This window comes from Salvelinus fontinalis, chromosome 10, assembly GCF_029448725.1.
Source record: "Salvelinus fontinalis isolate EN_2023a chromosome 10, ASM2944872v1, whole genome shotgun sequence".
NCBI classification, from domain to species: Eukaryota; Metazoa; Chordata; class Actinopteri; order Salmoniformes; family Salmonidae; genus Salvelinus; species Salvelinus fontinalis.
The window spans coordinates 43,058,567-43,077,922 of record NC_074674.1 but is presented as its reverse complement, the minus strand read 5'-3'; the positions used below and the strand labels follow the sequence as shown (position 1 = coordinate 43,077,922).

At 43.8% G+C, this 19,356-nt stretch overlaps 3 protein-coding genes across 4 annotated transcripts in view; 2 read left to right on the top strand and 1 right to left on the bottom strand.

Moving 5' to 3' along the window:
* The window catches only part of smad9 (SMAD family member 9), a 24,768-nt gene extending 20,043 nt beyond the window's left edge, over window positions 1-4,725 (top strand). For both annotated transcript variants that reach the window (XM_055936850.1, XM_055936849.1), the window contains exons 7-8: window positions 1-225; window positions 2,392-4,725. The exon at window positions 1-225 is cut by the window's left edge and continues 32 nt beyond it. In XM_055936850.1, the coding sequence (XP_055792825.1) occupies window positions 1-225; window positions 2,392-2,535 (369 nt within the window). In that variant the 3' untranslated portion in view covers window positions 2,536-4,725. The remainder of the gene's footprint in view (window positions 226-2,391) is intronic.
* An 806-nt stretch (window positions 4,726-5,531) lies between these two features.
* rfxap (regulatory factor X-associated protein) lies at window positions 5,532-9,841 on the bottom strand. The gene is made up of 3 exons (XM_055936852.1): window positions 9,000-9,841; window positions 8,599-8,709; window positions 5,532-8,414 (listed from the first exon to the last, which is right to left on the bottom strand). The coding sequence occupies exons 1-3, from the start codon at window positions 9,447-9,449 to the stop codon at window positions 8,331-8,333; spliced, it is 645 nt and encodes a 214-aa protein (XP_055792827.1). The 5' UTR covers window positions 9,450-9,841; the 3' UTR covers window positions 5,532-8,330.
* Window positions 9,842-11,045: 1,204 nt separating this feature from the next.
* Window positions 11,046-18,931, top strand: ccna1 (cyclin A1). Its single transcript, XM_055936851.1, has 9 exons — window positions 11,046-13,681; window positions 13,984-14,162; window positions 14,231-14,450; window positions 14,567-14,685; window positions 15,041-15,264; window positions 15,425-15,629; window positions 16,115-16,228; window positions 18,133-18,266; window positions 18,485-18,931. Exons 2-9 carry the CDS (start codon window positions 14,004-14,006, stop codon window positions 18,534-18,536), a joined length of 1,227 nt encoding a protein of 408 aa, XP_055792826.1. The 5' UTR covers window positions 11,046-13,681; window positions 13,984-14,003; the 3' UTR covers window positions 18,537-18,931.
* The last annotated feature ends 425 nt before the right edge of the window (window positions 18,932-19,356 follow it).

Genomic DNA, 19,356 nt, shown 5'->3' with positions numbered 1-19,356 from the left:
TATGCAGAGTGTCTGAGTGACAGCAGTATCTTCGTCCAGAGTCGTAACTGTAACTATCAGCATGGTTTCCATGCCACCACCGTGTGTAAGATCCCCAGCGGCTGTAGTCTGAAGATCTTCAACAACCAGCTGTTCGCCGAGCTCCTCTCTCAGTCCGTCAACCACGGCTTCGAGGTGGTCTACGAACTCACCAAGATGTGTACTATACGCATGAGCTTCGTCAAGGTAACTATGGGGTCAGGGGTTAGAGGTCAGGGGTCAGGGTGAAGGGTCAGGTGTTAAGAGGGTAGTGTTATGAGAGAGTCTGCATGGGCAGTGAATGTAGCACTGAAATTCACATTTAAACAGATGTCTGTGAGCGAAAAGAGGAGAACTGAGATGTCTACGTTGTTTCCACGGTAACTCAACACCATGTTATTCTGATACTTGGTTCAGTAGAAACGACATTGTTTAGAAGCTTCCAGAAGGAATGATGTAATAGTTAACAGCCTACAAAACTACAGATGGCATTCAATATCTTTTTTATGTTTGCCAAATATTTCTAAATGGTTTTATGATTTGTAAAAATTTTGAAAGAAGTCATTAGGTTGAAAGCGCCGTTTCCACGGTAACTCAACACCATGTTATTCTGATTTTTGGCTCCTGCCTGGAGTGAGAGTGTTCCAAGACCACTACACACATATATATTGGTCACGGTCGTATCTCGTTACACACACGTACACCAACACACACCCGCGCATACACGTATATACGCAAAGGGGTACACACGATTCTCAAGTTGCCACACATACACACACCAAAGTCATATTCACTATGCACCAAACAAGAAAATGGACAGGGGGGACTACAGGGAGGAACTACAGAGGAACTACAGGGAGGGACTACAGAGGAACTACAGGGAGGGACTACAGAGAGGAACTACAGAGAGGAACTACAGAGAGGAACTACGGAGAGGACCTACAGAGGAACTACAGAGAGGGACTACAGAGAGGGACTACAGGGAGGGACTGCAGAGAGGAACTACAGGGAGGGACTACAGGGAGGAACTACAGAGGAACTACAGGGAGGGACTACAGAGAGGGACTACAGGGAGGGACTACAGGGAGGAACTACAGAGAGGGACTACAGGGAGGAACTACAGAGAAGAACTACAGGGAGGAACTACAGAGAGGGACTACAGAGGAACTACAGGGAGGGACTACAGAGAGGAACTACAGAGAGGAACAACAGAGGAACTACAGGGAGGAACTACAGAGAGGGACTACAGGGAGGGACTACAGAGAGGAACTACAGGGAGGGACTACAGGGAGGGACTACAGGGAGGGACTACAGGGAGGAACTACAGGGAGGGACTACAGGGAGGGACTACAGAGAGGAACTACAGGGAGGAACTACAGAGGGACTACAGGGAGGGACTACAGAGAGGGACTACAGGGAGGGACTACAGAGAGGAACTACAGGGAGGGACTACAGAGGAACTACAGAGGAACTACAGAGAGGGACTACAGGGAGGGACTACAGAGGAACTACAGAGGAACTACAGGGAGGGACTACAGAGGGGGACTACAGGGGGGGACTACAGAGGGGGACTACAGGGAGGGACTACAGGGAGGAACTACAGAGGAACTACAGGGAGGGACTACAGGGAGGAACTACAGAGAGGGACTACAGAGAGGAACTACAGAGAGAGACTACAGAGAGGAACTACAGAGGGGGACTACAGGGAGGAACTACAGAGAGGGACTACAGAGAGGAACTACAGGGAGGGACTACAGAGGAACTACAGAGGAACTACAGAGAGGGACTACAGGGAGGGACTACAGAGGAACTACAGAGGAACTACAGGGAGGGACTACAGAGGGGGACTACAGGGGGGGACTACAGAGGGGGACTACAGGGAGGAACTACAGAGGAACTACAGGGAGGGACTACAGGGAGGAACTACAGAGAGGGACTACAGAGAGGAACTACAGAGAGGGACTACAGAGAGGAACTACAGAGGGGGACTACAGGGAGGGACTACAGGGAGGAACTACAGAGAGGGACTACAGGGAGGGACTACAGAGAGGGACTACAGAGGAACTACAGAGAGGGACTACAGGGGGGGACTACCTGAACTTGTTCAATAAGAAACATTTTAGTTTTCTGTTGCCAAACACTTTTGCGATGTTTTGTTACAGTGTGCACTAATCAATACGACCCAACTGGGCCACATTCAATTGCCAAACGTTATCGAATGTTGCACATAGAAATTCCATGAATAGAGCAGATGTGATACTTTGTCTGAGAGGCATGTTTGTTCTACATAACATATTTCTATCTGAATGTTCCAAAACTTCCGGTTGAACAGTCTTTGAAAATGTTGTGTTCACTTCCTCTTCTTCTATGCAGGGCTGGGGTGCAGAGTACCACCGTCAGGACGTCACCAGCACCCCCTGCTGGATAGAGGTGCACCTGCACGGCCCTCTGCAGTGGCTGGACAAAGTCCTCACACAGATGGGCTCTCCCCATAACCCCATCTCCTCCGTGTCCTAACACACACACACACACACACACACACACACACACACACACACACACACACACACACACACAGATGGGCTCTCCCCATAACCCCATCTCCTCCGTGTCCTAACACACACACACACACACACACACACACACACAGATGGGCTCTCCCCATAACCCCATCTCCTCCGTGTCCTAACACATACACACACACACACACACACACAGATGGGCTCTCCCCATAACCCCATCTCCTCCGTGTCCTAACACACACACACACACACACACACACACACACACACACACACACACACACACACACACACACACACACACACACACACACACACACACACACACACAGATGTGGTCTGTCCTAAAACACACACACACACATACACACACACACACACACACACAGATGTGGTCTGTCCTAAAACACACACACACACACATATCCTCTGTATCTTGACACACACACACATTTTAATGGATCTATGCTTATCTCGACTGATGCTATTGAAATAGCAGCCTTTTCTTCCTGACTGGGAATCAACCGTCATTTAACATTACGATGGTATTTCAGTTGATGACAATCAATCAATCAATCATAAGTTACTGTAGCTTTCAGTTAGTCAATGTACAACGTGCCAGTGTTGCAGATACATATTGTGTTGTTTTAGCTACTCTGCTGTTTAGTTATACTTCTACTGTAAGGGACAGTAACCAGCGACAACCGACATCGGAATATGCGTGTCATAGTTTTTTGTTTAGGTGATGTCGGAGGTGTAACTGTGATGGGAGCTGTCGTAAATCCGTGAGCGGCTGCTCTTGTCATCATTGTAACGAAATAACACATCTTTAAATCCCACCTGCGTTAGAAGTTCAGAACGAGAAAAGTGTAGGCTATAGTTGAAATAATGACACTCAAATTAAACAATTATAAGGATTTTTATATCAGCCAATCGAGGTGTAGATTACAACACACGATCCAGTGTTCCAACTTGTAACACAGCGACATGAGGTCATTACTAACGCAACTAGATGCATCCAATGGCAATGTCCTGCACAGGTATAACACCAGGAGCCGTTTGCTGATTTGACAGCTCTAACGCTGTACACCTCTCCCACAACGCCTAAACACAAACAATGATACTGCTAAGCAGTTGTGGGTTAAGGCAGAACTTATTAAATCGAGCCCTTCAGTGTCATTAGACTATGTTGTGGGTTAAGGCAGAATTGGTTTAATCGAGCCCTTCAGTTTCATTAGACTATGTTGTGGGTTAAGGCAGAATTGGTTTAATCGAGCCCTTCAGTGTCATTAGACTATGTTGTGGGTTAAGGCAGAATTGGTTTAATCGAGCCCTTCAGTGTCATTAGACTATGTTGTGGGTTAAGGCAGAATTGGTTTAATCGAGCCCTTCAGTTTCATTAGACTATGTTGTGGGTTAAGGCAGAATTGGTTTAATCGAGCCCTTCAGTTTCATTAGACTATGTTGTGGGTTAAGGCAGAATTGGTTTAATCGAGCCCTTCAGTTTCATTAGACTATGGTTTCAACTATCATTCAATCCCCTTGTTGTTTACTGTAAGCTACAGATACTGTATTCAATCACACATAGCTCTGTTTAAATAACCCTTTAACTCACTCAAAGACGGTTGAGTGCGTCCCCTATGGCACCCTATTCCCTATATAGTGCACTACTTTAGACCAGAGCCCTATGGAACCCTATTCCCTATATAGTGCACTACTTTAGACCAGAGCCCTATGGCACCCTATTCCCTATATATAGTGCACTACTTTAGACCAGAGCCCTATGGCACCCTATTCCCTATATATAGTGCACTACTTTAGACCAGAGCCCTATGGCACCCTATTCCCTATATATAGTGCACTACTTTAGACCAGAGCCCTATGGCACCCTATTCCCTATATATAGTGCACTACATTAGGCCAGAGCCCTATGGCACCCTATTCCCTATATAGTGCACTACTTTAGACCAGAGCCCTATGGCACCCTATTCCCTATTATAGTGCAGTAGGGTACCATTTGAGATCAAAGGAAGCATTACAGTAGTTACTAATAGAGACTTATATGTCAGTGTATAACATGGTGTTTGTGGTGTTTTACGTGTTGGGAAAATTATTAACATGTATTTACTGTTGTCTCTGACTGCCTTTCTGATTATTTCATTAAATATTTTTTTTTTAATTGAAAGGATTTTGTTTTGTAGTATATTTATGATATGGGAAGTAGTTTTATGTGTCCTATATTTACGATACATGAAGTTGTTTTATGTGTAGTATATTTACGATACATGAAGTTGTTTTATGTGTAGTATATTTATGATACATGAAGTTGTTTTATGTGTAGTATATTTACGATACATGAAGTTGTTTTATGTGTAGTATATTTACGATACATGAAGTTGTTTTATGTGTAGTATATTTACGATACATGAAGTTGTTTTATGTGTAGTATATTTACGATACATGAAGTTGTTTTATGTGTAGTATATTTACGATACATGAAGTTGTTTTATGTGTAGTATATTTACGATACATGAAGTTGTTTTATGTGTAGTATATTTACGATACATGAAGTAGTTTTACGTGTAGTATATTTACGATACATGAAGTTGTTTTATGTGTAGTATATTTACGATACATGAAGTAGTTTTACGTGTGGTATATTTACGATACATGAAGTAGTTTTACGTGTGGTATATTTACGATACATGAAGGAACTGTGCTCATAAACATAATATGACATCTGTAATAGCATTCTCGGTGAAGAAAGGCGGGATTCAATCCGATTGCGTTACGTAGCTCACTTGACATATAATTAAATATCCACCGATCTCCACGAACACCGCAACACTGCTTTTAAAGAGGTGCAATCGTAGCCTAATGCGCAATTGGATTGAATCCCTGCCTAAATGTATTTATTCAGAGAAAGCTATTCTAGATGTTGCACTGGCGCTTCTTGAAAAGTGTAGTTAACGAGACAACACAAACTCGACACATAGTCAAACACAGTGTTTAATAGACATTACATAGGCACAGCCTGATGAGAGGAGTAGCATTATGTGGTAGGTAGATACCAGGTTGAAGTTGCCCCTATAACCACTGATCCAAGGTCAGGTGTTACCATTAGATGACTTGTAAAGGTTGAAGTTGCCCCTATAACCACTGACCCAAGGTCAGATGTGACCAGTAGATGACTTGTAAAGGTTGAAGTTGCCCCTATAACCACTGACCCAAGGTCAGATGTGACCAGTAGATGACTTGTAAAGGTTGAAGTTGCCCCTATAACCACTGATCCAAGGTCAGATGTGACCAGTAGATGACTTGTAAAGGTTGAAGTTGACCCTATAACCACTGATCCAAGGTCAGATGTGACCAGTAGATGACTTGTAAAGGTTGAAGTTGACCCTATAACCACTGATCCAAGGTCAGATGTGACCAGTAGATGACTTGTAAAGGTTGAAGTTGCCCCTATAACCACTGATCCAAGGTCAGATGTGACCATTAGATGACTTGTAAAGGTTGAAGTTGCCCCTATAACCACTGATCCAAGGTCAGATGTTACCAGTAGATGACTTGTAAAGGTTGAAGTTGCCCCTATAACCACTGATCCAAGGTCAGATGTCATTCCCATCCTAATTTATACCCTACGCAAGAACGCAAAGCAAGAAAGCAATTAGCTACGCAAAATGGCCGCTCTTCGTACTTGCGCAACAAAAATATGCAAACGTGTCTAGACCTGCAATTTGTCACGACGCATCTATGCAGGATAACCATAGCGAATTGCATTTGGTATTAATCAGGTTTGGGGTCAATTCAGAAAGTGAAACTAATTCCAAACTTTACTCATTGAAAAGCATTGGAATTTCACTGTACTTTGTGAATTGAGTTTAAATGGGATTGACCCCAAACCTGGTATAAATAGGACTTAATGGTTAAGGATTGGTACATAGGGTAATCTGATCCTAGATCTGTGGTTAGGGGTGCAGGTTCTACCCCAAGCGACAGATTACACATCACAACAAATAGATTATACCAGGGTTGTGGTAAATCCCATTTCAATTCAGGAAGTAAATTGAAAATTCCAATTCTCTTCAACGATTTTGAATTAGGAAAATGTGGAATTAGGTTTACTTCCTGAATTGACCCCAACCTTGATTTAAAAACCCAGCAGACAGTCACATAGTAGCTCTTTAGTACCCTGCCCACACCTTCAAGAATCACGCTATGCCCCCCCCCCCCGATGATTGTCATCGTCACACGTAATCACAGAAAAACTGATAGCAATCTGATACAGTGAATTCAGACTCGATACATCTGTCATCTAACAACAACCACACAACGCTACCTAATTATTAAAATAGAAGTTTTGGTATAAACTGATATTCTTCATCACATCTACTATCCGTTTCCTACAGTCTTGTTTTCAAAATCAAATCTAAATTAGTCCAAAACATCAGTTTAACACAGCAGACAATACAAAATAAAACATTAAAACAATGAGTTCCCTTTTTTTAGCTGACGTGGTGAAGTTTAAAGCATGCGGTTTGCTTTACCAACTATTTAACAGATTGATTGATTAATGGATGGATTGATTAACAGATTGATTAACAGATTGATTAATGGATTGATTAATGGATGGATTGATTAACAGATTGATTAATGGATTGATTGATGGATTAACAGATTGATTGATGGATTAACAGATTGATTGATTAATGGATTGATTAATGGATTGATTGATGGATTAATTAACAGATTGATTAATGGATTGATTGATGGATTGATGGATTAACAGATTGATTGATGGATGGATTGATGGATTAACAGATTGATTGATGGATTAACAGATTGATTGATGGATTGATTAATGGATTGATTGATGGATTTATTAATGGATTGATTGATTAATGGATTGATTGATTGATTAACAGATTGATTAATGGATTGATTGATTAACAGATTGATTAATGGATGGATTGATGGATTGATTAATGGATTGATTGATGGATTGATTAATGGATGGATTGATTAATGGATTGATTAATGGATTGATGGATTGATTAATGGATGGATTGATTAATGGATGGATTGATTGATGGATTGATTGATGGATTGATTAATGGATGGATTGATTAATGGATGGATTGATTAATGGATGGATGGATTGATTAATGGATGGATTGATGGATTGGAAGCACAGTTGTTGTCGACAAGAGTACAGTCTCCATTACTCTGTAATATTCTGCCACGGCTTCAGTCTTTACTACTCCGGTAAACAAGCCTGAATATCTTTCGCTGGGCGTCACTAGATGGCAATGCTGGATCACCTCACCGGATGGGCAGTTCAGTACATAAGGATTTCAGTTTCTTTATGCTTTTGGGGTATAGGCCCACATGATTCATTGCATAAGAAAGCAGGAAGGGAAAACCACGTAAGAACGGCTGCGTGGAGGTTTGGGGTCAACCCACTTAATTGGCCTAGTCCTGCACCAGTCCGACCGGCGCACTTGACAGTTTGCACATATCAAGTGAACGGGTCATAAGATAGTTAGGGTAATGTCAGGGTTGTGTTAAGGTTATGGGTTAGTTAACCCCCATGAGTTAGGTAGGTACTAACAACTGTGTCCTTCTCCTGTCACCGTGACAGATGGAATAGTTCCAGAATGAGTTAGCGTAATTCCAGAACATTCTACATTCGTTCTAGAATGTAAAATGTAACCCATGTCTGGAGGTGGGACACACAGAGTGGCTGGCCCCTCCCCTGTTGTCCCGTTAGCAGCCCTGGAAGTCAGGCTACGATTGGCTGTGACTTTGGGTGGTCAGAAGACGCTGCTGCTGCTGTAGAAACCTGATGACCTCAGGACTCCTCAGCAGAGACTGGGGACAAAACACACACACAGAACACGCACACAGTGTGACGTAATACATTGTTTGAATTCACGATACTGGTAGGTGCCACTACAGGGAGAGAAAATATGCTGCACATTTCCACAACCTAAGATGTGTTAACTGCTGTGTGTGTGTGTGTGTCTATGCGTGTCTGTCTGTGTGTGTGACTCACCAGTCTCTTCTGGTTGAGCACCTGTTCGATGAGGGAGGGTCTGGCCGGCCGGTCCCCCATGATGCCGAGACGCTGCTTGTTCACAGACACAGGCCTCTCCTCCAAGCTCTCCTGATCAACACACACACACCGTATGGTTCAATATATAACCAGCACACATATCCCTTCAGACTAGAGCAGTAGGCTTCAGTCCTAGTCCTGGGGACCCACATCAGGGTTTTGTTCCAGCCATATCGTAACAAACCTGACTCAACTAATGATGATGAGTTGGATCAGATGTATTAGCGCTGGGCTGGAACAAAACCATGCACATATTGTGGATTTCCAGGACTATGATAGAAAAACAGGTGAAAGAATGCACCTGGTGTGTGTGTTTGTCTGTCAGCCAGGTAAATGCTTACATCTTGTTTCCCGCTGGACACGTGACCTTGGGCCTGATCACTCTTCTTCTTCTTGTACTTGTCTTTGTACATTTTGTTGCGGTGCTTCTTACACATCCACGGCTTCCGCTGCTTGGCTACCTGGGTCGTGGTCTCCGTACAACCGTCGTACGTGCACGTCTTCGACACGTTCTCGTTCTCCCCGAACCCGTCTTCCTCGTTGAGTTCTTCGGGACTCGCAGCGCTGTCACGCGGGTCCGAGGTGTCCAAAACATCGCTCTCCTCGTCGGCATCATCCATGTCGTACGAGAACATGTTATTGTCCGACTCTTGCGGCGTGACTACATTTCTGCTGTCGACAACACCGCTCTTGTCAACGTAGTACGTCTGTCCGTCCTTGGTTATTAATAGAAGCGAAATGCTCGAGTCCTTGTTGTAACCGGTTGAGGTGGAACTCTCCTCTTCACTCATGATTGAGATTTAGATAAAATATCCCCACGATTTTGTAGAAAATGGATAACGTAAACAGTTGCCCAGAGAAGTGGCTTGTCCCGTAATCTATTGATGTAACGTTAGGCTGTAGCTGGCAAGGTGTTGTGAGCCAACTCGCATGTACAGCTAGTTGCTAGCTAGTTGGCTGGCTAGCTTGACATTTCATTCGCTTCCCTCTCATAGATCTAATGGAGTCTCTGCACGAAGCGATGGACCACGCTAATTAAATAATACAGTTATAGCTACCTGATCTAAAGCAACATCACATAATTAACTGAGGAAATTATTTATAAATACCCCAAATGCTTAATCTGTAGGCTGGATGCTTCTCCTCTCACACAACAAAAACAAACGAGGACACTCCGCCGAGAGAGCATGACAGGGAGGAGTCCTTCTGCAGGCTGCCCTCTGGTGGTCATATATGGAACTATCACACACCTGCATGAAATAGATTTGTGGCATACCTGGAAATGCTCAGACAAAATGAAATGTGAATGTATACTGAAAGTTAACGTGTTATATTGATGTTGATGATATAAACAGCATTTTTTTTTTTACCACATTTTTTTCAATGTAAAACACATGACTACAAATACAGTTTGTCAAGTCAAGAGACATACATTTTCATTCAGTAATTTTACAAATAAATTTCCATATACATCAGAAAATGGATATTTCAAAACATAATCTTATCTGTTTAAGCCTCTCCAGCTGCAGTCAGAGGGGGTTGTGGGGGTGTATCAATATGTTTCTCTGTTGTGGGTGAGGTGGCTAGCAGGGCTGTACCTAATACACTGTAAGGCTGGGCCTAATACACTGTAAGGCTGTACCTAATACACTAAGGCTGTACCTAATACACTGTAAGGCTGGGCCTAATACACTGTAGCGCTGTACCTAAATTAAGTGTTTTCAATGGAGCTTTCTCTATTCTGATTGTTTTATACTGTTCAATCAAAAGTTTATCTCATGTGCGATCATATCCACACTGCCACGTAGGGCTGCACGATTTTGACAACATATCAAGGCTTTATTTTTAACCAAGTAATGCAACCGCGATTTCACTTGCGATTTATATCAAAACACTGGTGAACTGTTGGAATCATGGAAATAGAATAATTATTCAAATTCTATAGCCTAGTTGGAATGTAATAGTGGGCACTTTGAATACAGTGTTGTTTGAATTCATAGAATAAGAAATTGGAATAGTAATAAGATCTCTATGGAGGTGTTGTTGTAACAGGGTAGGGACCAAAGTGTTGGTCAGTGTTTCCCAGGGGAGTGGGACCCTATAATCTGTCGCAACATTCAATGTTTCCTCTTACAAAAAATAAGGCATAGATTTGTTGTCAAAATCGTGCAGCCCTACGTGGCAGTGTGGATATTGGGGTGGCAGTTAGCCTAGTGGTTAGAGGATTGGGCCAGTAACTGGAAGGTTGCTGGATAGCATCCCCAGCAGCATACCACCCTGCATACCACTGCTGGCTTGCTTCTGAAGCTAAGCAGGGTTGGTCCTGGTCAGTCCCTGGATGGGAGACCAGATGCTGCTGGAAGTGGTGTTGGAGGGCCAGTAGGAGGCACTCTTTCCTCTGGTCTAAAAAATATCCCAATGCCCCAGGGCAGTGATTGGGGACGGTGCCGTCTTTCGGATGGGACGTTAAAAATGGGTGTCCTGACTCTCTGAGGTCATTAAAGATCCCATGGCACTTATCGTAAGAGTAGGGGCGTTAACCCCGGTGTCCTGGCTAAATTCCCAATCTGGCCCTCAAACCATCATGGTCACCTAATAATCCCCAGTTTACAATTGGCTCATTCATCCCCCTCCTCTCCCCTGTAACTATTCCCCAGGTCGTTGCTGCAAATGAGAATGTGTTCTCAGTCAACTTACCTGGTAAAATAACGGTAAAATAAATAAATAAAAATAAATCCCCGATTTGACAAGGTTAAAATCTGTCGTTCTGCCCCTGAACAAGGCAGTTAACCCACTGTTCCTAGGCCGTCATTGTAAATAAGAATTTGTTCTTAACTGACTTGCCTAGTTAAATAAAAAATAAATACAAAAATGGTCTGTTTAACCTGACAAAAGAACACTGTGGCGTTAGAGACGACAATAGTCAAACTCCCTTTAGCTTTTCTACCTGACACAAGGACACTGAGGTGTCAGGATAAAACCCTAGGTAGAGTGCTCAGTGAATGTTGTGTAGAATGTGTGTCAGAGATGACTCTGTTGTAGGACAGTGTTCCAGCCAGCCAGTCCAGAAACACTGCTACTCTCTCTGTGTGTGGGAGGAGGAGGGGACAGATATTAAAGTGCTCTCCTTATTATAAAAAAAAACTTGATTATTCGAGTAATTGAAGCAGGACAATATCCAGGACTTGTCAATGTATACACACTCACTGCTGTCATCGAGGCAAATGGTGGCTACTTTGAAGAATATCAAATTAATTTTGATTTGTTTAATACTTTTTGGGTTACTACATGATTACATATGTGTTATTTCATAGTTTTGATGTCTTCCCTATTATTCTACATGATTCCTGCCGCTGCAACACTCTTTTTATGGTGGAAAAACGATTGGAACCATTTCCCTATTTGACCACTAGGTTTAATGAGTATTATGACTCATACTGTGGTACTCTACATGGCGACCAGTGGGTGTAGTGTAAAGGATTGAGCTAATTGGGCAGATTTGTTGCCACTCAATACCTTTTTGTGTGGCTGATTGGGCTGTACGACGAGTCGACACCTGTTCAAATGACTAGTGCACCGGTGTATTGAGCTGCTTGCTGACCTGCTTCCACTAGGCAGCTGTGTATCACGGTGTCGCCCGCGGTAGCTAAGGTGGCCTTTTTCCCTCCACTGTGGGGCTCTATTGAGTAAATGTTGGAAAAATATATTGGTTATTTTCTAAACATAGCAATGCGAATGCAAAGAGGACTCAGACCACAAACATGTTGAAGTGAACTGGTAAGAGAGCTGAGCATTCCAAGGCAAGGCCAGTGTGAATACACAGGAAACTGAGTTATGTTGCTTTTTTTTAACCCAGAGTTAACTTTAAAGAGGACTGAGATCAGTTCTTTTAAAGAGGACTATATGTGAAAACATCCTTAAAGTCACCATTGTCCTCATGGTGAAATCCCTGAGCAGTTTACTTTCTCTCCGGCAACTGCGTTAGAAAGGACACCTGTATCTTTGTAGTGACTGGGTGTATTGATACACCATCAAAAGTGTAATTAATAACTTCACCATGCTCAAAGGGATATTCAATAGCTGCTTTTTTACCCATCTACCAATCGGTGCCCTTCGTTGCGAGGCATTGGAAAACCTACCTTTGTGGTTGAATCTGTATTTGAATAATGCTAAATTCTCCAACTCCCAACCACCCCCCCCAGCATACTCACTTACTTTTGAATGTGGAGTAATGAGTAGGATTCTGTTTTCAAATTTAAAAGTGATTGCTTTTGATAAAAAAAACGCTTTATCTGCCTTCCTAATTAGAACTAATTAGAAAATTCCGAGATATAATTTATGGAAAAGGGAAGTTACATTGCTGCCTTGTTGACAACATGACGGAGCAAGGTGCATCTCCCTCACCGGTTAAACTCGGTCACGTGACGGACCATTGCCGGGTTCAACCGGGGACCTGTTTAATGGAAACCCTTAACGAGTCTGGCTAACCAGGCAAATCTTTTTCCCTCTCTGAAACACTGACAGATTGAGCATAAAAATATCAATGATCATTTAGTTCATGGCAACGTTTTCTTTTGAGATTGTAGACTAATATTGCTTGTAAACATATACGTACGATTCGCGCAAACTATGAGCGTCCTCACATTGCTATGGAAACGTCCCCACGTGGTCTTGTCATCAGCTGTGATTGGACCGCGCAACTGAGAGCATCTTCACATTGCTATGGAAACGCCACCACGTGGTCTCGTCGTCGGCTGTGATTGGACCGCGCAACTGAGAGCGGTTCGGACTTCGATTAGGATTTGTGTAAATCTGAAACAGCTGAGTTTTACACAGCAACAACTGAAACAGCTGAGTTTTACACAGCAACAGCTGAAACAGCTGATCAGTGCGTTCATCCGAATGAGACAAACCTGCATGCACAGGTCAATATAAACCGGTGGGAGGTAGCTAGTCATACCACGACAAAACTATTTTGTCTTATCTAGTTTGTGCATCATCGGCTGTGAAACACACAACCAAGGTTTGTAGAATTTTTATTTAAAAAATAATAATGTTTAAATTTTCAGCTACCTGAACAAGCCAAACATTTGAAGCGTTGGCTAACAAAGCGTGCACACATTGTTTTTAATTCGTTTTGTTTGTCTTTCATGGCTTTGCAATAATAGGTTAGCTAACCAGCTAGTTGAACTTTATTTGTGTAAAACAATTCAAGGCGAACGTGTTACCACCTCACTATCGGTAGTCATGGCAGCCAGTTTATACAGTTCCACTAGATAAATTTGGTTTGTTTACTCTCTGATGTATAATCCCCTCTACTTCTAGCTGTTTAACTATTTTTAAAGATGAACTTCAACACCGTCGCCCGTCTGGCCAGCCGTAGTAGCCAAGAAAATGTTCTGGCCTCAAATAGGATGGATTCATCCCGGATGGACAGGGCTAAACAGAGGACTATACTCGGCGTCTTAACAGAAAACGAACAGCACAGTCGATCTTTTGGTCAGGTGAGTAGTTTGAGAACTTTTCTGCGTCCAAAGCCTATTCAAATTGGCTAATCACTTTTTGTTTTTAGGGAGTTATTTTTTCCAAACGTGGCTCTATTTTGGACAACTCCCACACCAATCTCTTGGGTTGTCCCTCAAGCTCTAGCGCTGACATCTATGTGGATGAGCCATGTGAGGTCGTCATCCCAGCCTCTGGCGAACTAGTGGCTGCAGAGCCTCAGGTGGTGGATGAGGAAACTGCTGCCATGCAACATAAAGATTTCCGTCTCTTCCTGGACCTGAGCTCAGGTGAGGTCGGCCTGTGGTGGCATTACACACCAAGGGCACAATGATGCATCACCATGTCAATTTTCACTTCATGTTCACAGCACTGACTCATTTAACAGTAAACCATTGTTTCGCAGGGTCATGCATGGACACTTCTATGCAGTCGCTCCCAGATAACGAGGCTCTCACCACTCAGAATGCCATGTGTCTGGCAGAATATTCCGAGGACATCCACAAACACTTACGCAAGAGTGAAGTGCGCACTCGTTCAAACTATACGGCTACTATAAATGTCTTCTATGCTTCTATTGATTTAAGGGCATCTGTTAAATGAAATGCACTGTTTACATCCTATCCTCTTTCTGATGGTAATTCTCCCTATCACCATATATAGGTGTACCCCCCCCCCCCCCCCCCCCCCCTGATCAGGCACAGCAGCCATTGAGGCTTCGCACTCCAGCACTTTAGTTGTAGCTTGGCTGGCATTTTGTATATTTACTTTATTCTGCGGTTAACCCCACACCAGCTAAGCATACATTTTCTTTAGATGTGTCTGTTTTAAATTGCTCTGTAACTGAAGGTGGTGAAGTCTTTCTAACCCTCTGTTCCAGATAAAGTGCCGTCCGAAGTCTGGCTACATGCGGAAGCAGCCGGATATCACCAACTGCATGCGTGTCATCCTGGTGGACTGGCTGGTGGAGGTCGGCCAGGAGTACAAGCTGTGTGGGGAGACTATCTACCTGGCTGTCAACTACATGGACCGCTTCCTCTCCTGCATGTCTGTACTCCGGGGAAAGCTGCAGCTGGTGGGCACCGCTGCACTTCTGCTGGCTGCGTAAGTCATGTTACAAATTTAGCAGAATTTTTATACACAAACTCTTGTCTGTTCACAATACTCGTGGCAGATCTATGCCAGAACCAGTCATCTGTAGGAAGGTGGTTTACTTTCAGCTGTGGTAAATGGGCTTTTTAGTGTTAACCCTTTTCTCTGGTAGTAAATACGAGGAGATCTACCCTCCGGAAGTGGAGGACTTTGTGTACATCACAGATGACACTTACACCAAGAAGCAGCTGCTTCGTATGGAACACTTCCTGCTAAAGGTGCTGGCCTTCGACATGACCGTCCCCACCACACACCAGTTCCTCCGCCATTTCCTCACCGTCCAAGCAGTCTGCTTCAAGACTGAGAGCCTCGCCCTGGTACTTACAGAGAACTAGATGCTCATGTCTGACTGCTTGATAGCTGTGCCATGTTTTTGAGATGTGCCTTTAGGCTAGCAGCATGGTATCCGGGTACATGAGTCAGTACTCTGACCCAAGTGTTCAATAGTTTAGTCACTCTTGTTAGAATGTGTTCTCACCTGGTTAAATAAAACCCGATGAGTTAACCCTGTAGGGTGACCCAAGTCCTCGGGGTCCTGATTGGTGAAACACTTTCGCCCCAGAACACACTTGACTCAAATCAACTAATCATGATCTTCAGTTAAATGCAATTAGTTTATATCAGGTGTGTTTGCTGGGGGGGAGTGACACCAATCAGTCCTCTGAGAACTGGAATTGCCCAGGCCTGATGTGAAGTGTATTTCACCCCGTTGACTAAATGGTTTATCAACATTATTACTTTTTAATGTGCAGGAGTGTTTTGCTGCAGTTAACAAGTGTGTTTTTGTGAACTCTACTCTCAGTATGTGGCAGAGCTGAGCATGCTGGAAGTGGATCCATTCCTGCACTACTTCCCCTCTATGGTGGCGGCTGCTGCTTTCTGTCTGGCCAACTACACCCTCAACAGGTCCCTCTGGGTAAGACATGCCTGTCTGCGTTACTCGGATGGCCATTGGTCTCATGCTCCTATGCTGACTGTTGCATCATCACTCTGGGGTAACCCACCCACCCCCACCTAGAACTAGTGCCTGTTCTGACCTTAAATCCAGAATACCAACTCATATATGCATTTTATCCTGGTGTGGGTATCACATTCCTGATATCAGAGTTTTCTCCCTTTTATACATTGTTCTCATAAGTAGGCTATATATATACTCAACCAAAAAATGACGTTCTCCCTTTCAACTGCGTTTTATTTTCAGCAGACTTCATGTGTAAATATTTGTATGAATGTAACGAGATTCAACAACTGAGACATAAACTGAACAAGTTCCACAGACATGTAAATAACAAATTGAATAATGTGTCCCTGAACAAAGGGGGGGTCAAAAGTAAGTCAGTATCTGGTGTGGCCACCAGCTGCATTAAGTACTGCAGTGCCGCTCCTCATGGACTGCACCAGATTTGCCAGTTCTTGCTGTGATGTTACCCCACTCTTCCACCAAGGCACCTGCAAGTTCCCGGACATTTCTGGGGGGAATGGCACTAGCCCTCACCCTCTGATCCAACAGGTCCCAGATGTGCTCAATGAGACTGAGATCCGGGCTCTTCGCTGGCCATGGCAGAACACTGAGATTCCTGTCTTGCAGGAAATCTCACACAGAGCGAGCAGTAAGGCTGGTGGCATTGTCATGCTGGAGGATTATGTCAGGATGTGCTTTCAGGAAGGGTACCACATGAGGGAGGAGGATGTCTTCCCTGTAACGCACAGCGTGGAGATTGCCTGCAATGACAACAAGCTCAGTCCAATGATGCAGTGACACCGCCCCAGACCATGACGAACCCTCCACCTCCAAATCGATCCTGCTCCAGAGTACAGGCCTCAGTGTAACGCTCATTCCTTCAAAATAAACACACATCCGACCATCACCCCTGGTGAGACACAACCACGACTCGTCAGTGAAGAGCACTTTTTGCCAGTCCTGCCTGGTCCAGTGACAGTGGATTTGTGCCCATAGGCAACGTTGTTGCTGGTGAGGACCTGCCTTACAACAGGCCTACAAGCCCTCTGTCCACAATAGGCTGGTCTGTCTGAGCACTGATGGAGTGATTGTGCGTTCCTGGTGTAACTCAAGCAGTTGTTGCCATCCTGTACCTGTCCCGCAGGTGTGATGTTTGGCTGTACCGATCCTGTGCAAGTGTTACACGTGGTCTGCCACTGCGAGGACTATCAGCTGATCGTCCTGTCTCCCTCTAGTGGCGTCTCACAGTACGGACATTGCAATTTATTGCCCTGGCCACATCTGCAGTCCTCATGCCTCCTTGCAGCATGCCTAAGGCACGTTCACGCAGATGAGCAGGGACCCTGGGCATCTTTTGGTGTTTTTCAGAGTCAGTAGAAAGGCCTCTTTAGTGTCCTAAGTTTTCATAACTGACCTGAATTGCCTACCGTCTGTAAACTGTTAGTGTCTTAACGACCGTTCTACAGGTGCATGTTCATTCATTGTTCATTGAACAAGCATGGGAAACAGTATTTAAACCCTTTACAATGAAGTTCTGAAGTTATTTGGATTTTTATAAATTATCTTTGAAAGACCGGGTCCTGAAAGGGATGTTTCTTTTTTGCTGAGGGTAGAAAGTCCAACACCAGGTGGGTGCAGTGACATGTTTGACAGTGCCGGTCCTAGTATGGCACCCAGGAGCAAGTTAGGGTGGCGTTCCTTGCTCAAGGGCACATCGGCATATTTTTCACCTTGTCGGCTCTGGTATTCGCAAAGCGTCCTTTCGGTTACTGTCCATTACTCTAACTGCTAGGCTACCTGATTCCCTAGTTAGACTGGTTTGACTCGCTAAACTACCCGTGTGGCATCTGTTTTTCCAGCCTGACGCCCTGTACACCTTCACTGGCTACACCCTGGCAGAGATTGCACCCTGCCTCAAGGACCTCCACAAGATGTACCTCAGTGCCCACAGTCGCCCCCAACAGGCCATCAGGGAGAAGTACAAGGGGTCAAAGTGAGTTGGTAATCTGTACTATAATTTTTTTTTTTTACTATAATTCCTTCAACATAACCATGGTGTCTAACCTTAACCATGTCTGTCTTTAGCCACAGCACTACTCCTGTTGTGTTCACTACCTGAACTTGTCCAATAACACTTGTTTCCTGTTGCCAAACTTTTTGCTGATTTGAATACAACCATGAACAACTGCTGACTGGCTCTCCTCTCTGCAGGTTTGGCAACGTGTCTATGCTAAGTCCTCCTGAGGATCTGCCTTTTTACTGAGGCTGCTGGGAAATGACTGACAACACAGCTCTTAGCTCCCTCTGGAGATGCCTACTGGAGAACTTTTATTTGTATTGCTTTTAAATCTTAAATTAATTTTTTAAAATCTTATTAACACTTTGTTCTAGCTAGCTATTTGTGTAGGTAGCTATCAAGTAAACAATGATATAGTAACTTGTTGACTTAACTCTAGAATGCCTACTTCAAGTGTTTTAGTACTAGTCTGTAATCTCAGGACTTAACCTATGCCTTTTTTTTGTTTTTAAACAGGTGGTTGAATCTTTGTTTTTACTGTACAAAGTCATTTTTGCTTTTGGTCACTGCCAGACAATCATGGACCTCAGGCTGCATCTTGTATGTTGCATCATGTGATTAAAGGAAACAAGTTGCCCATATTTTGGCCTCGGCATTGCTTTACTCCGCTTCGCAATCCTTGATACTGGGAGCTTTCATGTGTGCGTTATATTTTGCCATGCTTTTCTTCTGTATCAGTTTGGTCATGGCTGTGGGCTCTTTCCACTGCTCTGGGGATTTGGTTTTGCTACATTCATAATTGGTAAGAGAAGAACATAAAATGACCCTTCCTACGCTGCAATATTTAATGTGTCCCAGTGGAGAATAGTAATGGGTTCACAGCATCCTCACATCTGCCCTGCTGTAACTGTCTCAATTATAGATAGCTGCAGCCCACTAAAGTACCACACTATGAGCCATAACCCAGCGGGGAAATGGTTCCAACAGTTTTCCCACAAGGGATTTTGACTCACTCAATGGCTGTTTCCTGTTGACTTGCTCTCGGACAAGATGACCTATCACTATT